The 6,856-nt window shown below is 54.9% G+C and overlaps 3 protein-coding genes across 3 annotated transcripts; all 3 read right to left on the bottom strand.

Moving 5' to 3' along the window:
* Positions 1 to 1,094: 1,094 nt before the first annotated feature.
* Positions 1,095 to 2,159, bottom strand: LPMP_345100 (hypothetical protein; the record flags this gene model as incomplete). The annotated part of the gene is made up of 1 exon (XM_010704627.1): positions 1,095 to 2,159. One exon carries the CDS (start codon positions 2,157 to 2,159, stop codon positions 1,095 to 1,097), a length of 1,065 nt encoding a protein of 354 aa, XP_010702929.1.
* Positions 2,160 to 3,208: 1,049 nt separating this feature from the next.
* LPMP_345090 (hypothetical protein) lies at positions 3,209 to 3,466 on the bottom strand (the record flags this gene model as incomplete). The annotated part of the gene is made up of 1 exon (XM_010704626.1): positions 3,209 to 3,466. The coding sequence occupies one exon, from the start codon at positions 3,464 to 3,466 to the stop codon at positions 3,209 to 3,211; it is 258 nt and encodes an 85-aa protein (XP_010702928.1).
* Positions 3,467 to 4,031: 565 nt separating this feature from the next.
* ALG11 (alpha-1,2-mannosyltransferase, putative) lies at positions 4,032 to 5,432 on the bottom strand (the record flags this gene model as incomplete). The annotated part of the gene is made up of 1 exon (XM_010704625.1): positions 4,032 to 5,432. The coding sequence occupies one exon, from the start codon at positions 5,430 to 5,432 to the stop codon at positions 4,032 to 4,034; it is 1,401 nt and encodes a 466-aa protein (XP_010702927.1).
* Positions 5,433 to 6,856: the final 1,424 nt, after the last annotated feature.

The raw sequence follows: 6,856 nt of genomic DNA, 5'->3' as shown, positions 1-6,856 counted from the left end.
AAAGCAGTAGGGAAAAGAAAAGGTGTGAAGACACGGCACAGGCCGTTTTGAGATGAAAAGTAACTTTCGCGCTTATGAAGGTGGAGCACAGGCAGCAGAGAAAGGAGACACCGAAAACGAGTGAGAGGTGGAGGGGGGGGGCGGTGGGGAGAAAGGGAAGGAGAGAGTGCGTGTGGGAGCGAGGGGATTCGCCGTGCAGTACGTGAGTGCAATCGAATAAATGAGTTTGGAAGAGAGAAAGTAAGAGTAAATACGTAGTTTGTCCAAAAGAAAAGAGTGGGGTTAGGGGTGGGCATTGTGTCGCTGTTCTTTGATTGGAACTCACCTGCAGTGCCGTGCACGCGTCAGGTAGTAACAACTCGATGTCTCGTCAGCAAGTTTGTTGCCAGTTGTGGAACACAGCTTTTCAGCTTGTAGGTCTCGCCACCCTCGGCGTTGTGCCGTCTGTGAAGATGCACCGGTTGCGCGACTTTCCTCGTCTTTTCACCACTTCCAGTGTGCGTGTCCACGGACCTTTACCATCTCACATACAACGTGCACGGTGGTGTTTGAACGAATTGAGTAGTCGACAGGCTGGATGGGTGCTGCGCTCAAGAGGGAGTCGAACGTGTCACGGTAGCACCTTCTCTATTCCACCCTCCTCTGTCAGCAATGTGTGCCAGCAGTCGCGTTTGGGAGCAAGGGAACCAACACTGACGCATAGGCGTCATTCATACAAGTACACAGTTACGCACGTGAATAGGGATACACTTGGCGCAGCGCCTACCATTGCCACATGTACTCGAGTGCGGCGGAGAGGAGGCAAACACGGACGCTTCATGAAAGAGCGACTTCTCACGGCTCAATGACCACATTCCAAAAAGGAAGTAAAACCCACACACACTCCCCCCCCCCCACATACACACACAAACACCCCTCCCCCCCCCCACACACACACACAGACAGACCCACGTGGTCAGTAATACTGAAATAGGACGGAGACGTACAGTGAAGACGCCCTTGTCGTCATCGAGAGCTGCCACGCACCTGCCTCTTTCTCGCTCTATGAATTCACCACTATAAAAATACAGCACTTGAGAGAGACGCGGGGTGAACTATAATGGCAGCAGCTGAGCACCCTTCGAGGTGGTAATGGCCATCCAGTCTTCGTTTTGGGCACGGCGCCAGGCCACGTTGTTGATAGGCACCTCGCAGTCGCACCACAAGATGGAGCGACCTTTCTCTGCCCTAGCCTCCCACACACAGACGAGTCCGTCCTCGCCCACGGTGCAGAGGTTCTGCGCGTTTTGTGGCGACCATGTGAGGTTGTTGATGGGCAACTGATGCAGCTGCGAGAGCTGGGAGGCCGGAACCGTGGGATAGCGCATGTCAATCACTACTGCATCAGTGCTATCAATACCGAAGGTGGCGATGAAATAGGGGTCAAACTGATTCCAGGCCAGGCGCAGCAGCGGAGAGAGCCCTTGCGTCTCGTAGAGAATAGTGCAGTGATCCATGTTGCGTAGATCAAAAAAGCGCACCGAGCCATCAGCACCGCAACTGGCAAAGGTGTGAGCAGAGGCAAACGCAATATCATACACATCCTTGTCGTGCGCCACCAACTTTGTCTTTTGCGCCCCCGTCTCCACGTCCCACAACGTCACTGTTGAGTCGATACTGCAGCACGCCACGGTGTTGATGTCTTCACTGTTCCAGTCGCAGGAGGTCACTGGAGAGCAAAAGTCGTTCGGCTTTGCGCTGTCAAAGACACGCTTCATTGTCACCTTCGAGTTGATCGTTTTTGCCTTTGCCTCGTGCTGCGCGTCACCATGGGTGGGGGCGGTCTTTTCTCCTTTGGGTGCGCCCTCGGTGATCTCCCACAGGCGCAAGTAGTCTGCTGTGGTGATTACCGCATCGCATTGCAGAGGGCGCGGAGGGAAGACAACTTTGGTAGGCGGGTAGCAGTGCTCCCAGGAGGCACGGCAGACGATCTCATTGTCCTCATTCTTCTCCACAATGTCAACGTAGTTGCGGTAGTCCTTTGTGTAGGACGAGATGGCGAGGCGGAAGGGTTTGTCGGGATGATTTGCCCACGATAGTCCGTTAGCGACCCATGGCGTTACGTACGAGATGCTGCTGCTTTTCTTTTCCCTCTCTTCCACTGCGGCGGGGTTTTCCATGATCGTGTGGGTGCAAAAAAGAGCACTGTAACGTACGCCACACAACGACGGAAGACACACGTACACGCAAAATCCCGCCCACGCACCCAGCAGCTGCACAACGCGCGCCGCAAGCCTAAAGAAGCGGCACAAGGGCGAGCAATGGAGAAATTGGTGCGTGGTGGTAAAAATTACGCCTATCGAGGAGAGGGGGGGGGAGGCGGTAGTACAGGAGCAACATAAACAACAAGAGAACCAAAACAGCGACACGTACACTCACGCACAAGGAAGGAGAAAGGAGAAGAGAGAAACGACCACACAGAAGGGAGCAGGGAGAGTGACAAGTGGTTAGAGGTGTGTGTATGTATGTGGGGGCGACACTGTGTATGTACGCACAGAGAAGGTCGCATGTATGGTAAACGTACTGTATAAAGAGAGAGAGAGGAAGAGGATAGGAGCAGACGGCCCTGTATGCAACCGCAGCGGCACTTTCTCGCGGCAGCACCCACGTGACGGTCTGAGGCAGCTGTGAGGGCAGCGATCTGGACAGATTGTGGAGAACAGGTTCAAGGAAGGTGGAGGAGATGGGAAATGTGAAAAAAAAGGGAGGTGGAGGATAGAATGTGAAAGCGCAGAGAGCCAAGCGGAGGCAACAGGCAGTCACGAACACGGCAGGGATGGCATCACAAGTAATGGCAGCCAAGGCTCTACAAAGGTTGAGGCAGAGAGGGACGAGGTTTCGCACGTAAAACGACCGTGGCCAGACGCAGGCAGAGTCACCACGACCTGCTGTTCCCATCGGTCTCTGCGTACGCTTGAGCTCCGCGCAGACGCGCCCCAAGTTAGCGACAGCATACATCCACTCTGTGACACGCACCGTTTCATTCAATCGGTCCTTTTTTCCTCTTCACTTTATGTACATGTTCGCCTACGCATGGACAGGAGGAGCCGGTGGTCAGAAAGGGAAAGCAAAAAATGAGGCCACGCGCAGCCACGCCTCGCTAGAAGTGGTGATAAAATCCGAGAGAGAGAGAGAGAGAGCACGCATGAGAGAATGACTTTGTGCTCGTCTACTGCGCCTGCCCACTAACCTGCTTCTTCAGCAGCTCCACCTCTGCGCGGAGACGCGCGTTTTCCTGCTGCAGCGCCTCGTAGTCGGCCGACGAGGCACCTCCAAGAACCTGCTTGATGTAGTCCACTGGGTCCTCGGGTTTTTCCTCCTCTTCGTAGAGGTTGACCAAAACACGGGTAAGGGCATCGACTACCTGCGTGGACTCGAGGTACTTGCGGAACTCCTCCTTCTTCGACTCGCTCGACCGGTACGACATGGTGTGGAGAAGAACAGAGAGGGGGTTAGGAAAGGAGGGTCACACAGGCAAGTAATGTGAGGACAGCGCGCGAGGGTAGGCAGGTGAATGAGACGTGTGTAAACTCTGCAAGCGTTTGTGTGTGTAGGTCAGGCAGCCGCACAAACGAGAGAGTCATGAAAAGGAGTGGTGGGAAGAGATCTTCTTGGTCGCCGTGGTCAGAGAGCAGTTCAGAGGACGTGGACATCGCGGAAACTGGGGACACACAACATCGGCCCTCACGTTTCACAGCCCCGCGCAGTTTGTGAGGAGAGAGGTGTCTCCAACCTGACGTGCAAGAGGGATGTGCAGAACCAGTAGCGACACTTTGCAAGAGCATAGCAGGCGCCGTACAGTGTGACGCGCAGCTTGAGAGCGTTTGCAAACTCTCTTTTCATTCTTACAAGTAGCAAATTAAAGCTGCGCTGCGCACAGGCGACGCGTACGTGCCATTCTTCGCCATCGGTATCATGTTTTTCTTCGACAGCGTGGGCATTGCCCGAGTCGAGCGTGCAACAGGTATCAAAGCAATCCTCATATGTGCTCGCTAGCAGGCGTAGACGTACTTGCTCACCAGCTCCACAAAGCGGGTGCGAAAGTTACTGTCGTCAAATGACTTGACATGCTCGCTTCCACGTCGTTGAAACTGAACATACCGCTCTGGGTCGTGTAACCGCATTTCGCAGATTTCAATCATGGCCGCTGTGTACTCTTCCGCTGTAACGGCCAGAAATCCCAAATCTGGAGAGTTGATAATGTCAAGCTCGACACCACCGCTCCGGTGTCCAAGAGGGATGCAACCGGCGGCAAGGTACTCGAGCAGTACAATGCCAAAGTGCTCGTCACGCATCGTGTGAAGCCCAATGACGCAGCTCCCCAGTTCAGTCCACACCTCTGTCACTGCCGCATTCACGTGTATCTCGACCTGCTTCTCGACGCCCAGCTCTTTTGCACGGGCGTTCAGCTGCGCAACACGTTTTCGGTCATCGGCGTTGCGGACACCGCCGATCATAACGAGCTTAGCATCCCTCGGCAGCCGCGGCACTGCTGCATGAAAGGCCTCGAGCTGCAGCATGTGGTTCTTCTCTGGTCGGAACTGACCGATACTGACAATCCTGTTGCTGCGCAGCGCAGGTGGCCGTGACCCCGCGGCGAAGCGAGCGACGTCACAGGGCGCGTACAGTCGAATGCACGTGCGTGGCCAAAAAAGAGATTGCACATGCCTCTGTGTCCATGATGAGTTTGTCAAGACCATGTTCGGGAAAAATCCCATGCAGCGATACAGAAGTGTGAACATCTCGTAGTAGACCACCTTGGCGCAGCGCAGCAGCCTGTATTGTGCCATGGTCACCGAGTTAGTGTGACTCACTTCTCCGCTACGCACGCGCTGGGTCATGGCGGAGGAGATGATGGGGTAATGCGTGTAGGAGATCACCGTGCACCCGGCGAGAAGTCGAAGCAGAGGGTAAACAAATGGGACCCCAACCGTTTCCACCACTATCGGTGTCACCGCATTTGCGACCGCCACCTCGTAAAAGAGAGCCGCTCCGCCACAGAAGGTTTGCAAGAGCAACGTCAGACGTGGGTATGCGTCACCGCTGAGCCACCGGGTCAAGGCGGGACGCATGTAGATGAAGCGCACAGGTCGAAGAAGGCGAATGCTAAACTGACTTTCGATCAGTGAAAGGAGGTGCTGATCAGATGACTCAGTCGACGACCGGTCTGCTGGTTTATATTCGTTTGTATAGACTACGTACTGCCGCTCAACGCCTTTGACCGCATCTGCGTGCTGCAGTCCATCCAAGGCGACCCACAGCACACGCTCACCGCCCCCACCCGCCCCTGCTGCAGCGTGCAAGAAGCCAACCGTGTTCCTTGCGTACGCACGCTTTCGATGGCGACAAAGCAGAGCAAGCGTCGCAAGCATAAGAGCGATAATGCTGAGCATCCTGATAACCTTGCTCCTTGCAGCGATATAGAAGGTACCTACGTAAGTTTCACGACTGTGTCAGCGTGAGGAAATGTAAAGGCACCTAAGGAAAGATGAGCGATAAGCCGGAAAAAGGGAGAAGGGGGAAGTGTTGCCTTCGTATCTGAGTGATACGGGCGAGCTGCTTGGAAGCCACGCACTTTGCTGCTTGCGATAGAGTTGTGGCACTGTCTGAGCTGCGTACGAACCATTAGTGACCAGAAAAAAACCTGCATCACAGGCAGGGTGTGAGTTGTCGGCACGTCTTGGTGCGTCGCGCACAACTTCAATCGAGGGTTCCTACGCGTCGTACACGCGGGCGTACCGCCACCAACACCGAGATTAAAGCGCGCCAAACCAGCTGTGATTTAGCAGATGCCGAGTACCAGGGAGAAGCAATGGTGCACTTACACATACGCACGCATACGCCTGGGGGATCCCTTAACCAAACGCATCTCGCACGTGTAATACAGAACGACATGCATCCCCCCTTTAACAAGCTTTGTCGGTTCGTTGAGCGCTGAGTGTGATGTATCTCGCAAGCGTGCCCTTTCTTTTTTTTTTTTGAGGGGGAGGAGAGGCGGGCGCCTGGTCACTTCTTCCAGCTGTTCGGCAGAGGTAGTGCCTGTTCCTCATGTGCAAAGCCACGGATAAGTCCTCTAGGTGCGACTCGATTGGCAGAGCGAGCCTTTCCTTCCACTTGAATGTCAACACCTTGATCATATTGGCTGCTGCTCCCACGGGCGCTGATTTGGCCCCACTTGATCGCCTTGTCAGGGTTTTCGACGCCTACGACGCCACGCAGCTTCCATTTGTTCAGCAGTAGGCGGCAACTCGCTATCCCCTTCATTATTATGTGCTGGTGTAGCGTGAATATAACGCAATCAGCAAGAACGCTGGAGCGCCCTGACGACGCTCACTCTTTAATGAACTGACGAGCAGAAGAGAACGAAGGAGGGAGAACGATGCCAAAAGTATGATGCAACCAATTCCCGACTGACGTGTCTCTGGGTTCCGCGAGTGGTGCGGGGAGGCATGCCAATTTGGGCGCACCCCCTCCACACCCAGCGCCGGCACCGCCATCCGTGAGAATCCTGCTGGTTTCAAGCCGTCATCGGGCAAGACGGCCGGCAAACAGGTAGGCTTACGCATCCCCCTTTCCGTCATACAAGGACCCTGTCGCGATGGGTAATCGCGGGTGTGGGGGGGGGATCAAGCGCTGACAGTGATTTGATTCCGCGAAGTGTGAAAGGGCCTGAAGAATAAAGAGGGGGGTAAAGAGAGGAGCGTTTGGTGAACCACGCCGTCGGAGTAGCGGGGGAGGAGTGTCTTGACTCACCCCCATTATCACACCGTCTTTCGATGCAGCCCTGCCCCATTCCGTCTCCTCGAATGCTCAGCAC

The sequence above is a fragment of the Leishmania panamensis genome (genome assembly GCF_000755165.1).
Source record: "Leishmania panamensis strain MHOM/PA/94/PSC-1 chromosome 34 sequence".
NCBI lineage: Eukaryota > Euglenozoa > Kinetoplastea > Trypanosomatida > Trypanosomatidae > Leishmania > Leishmania panamensis.
This window is presented reverse-complemented; position numbering and strand designations above follow the sequence as displayed.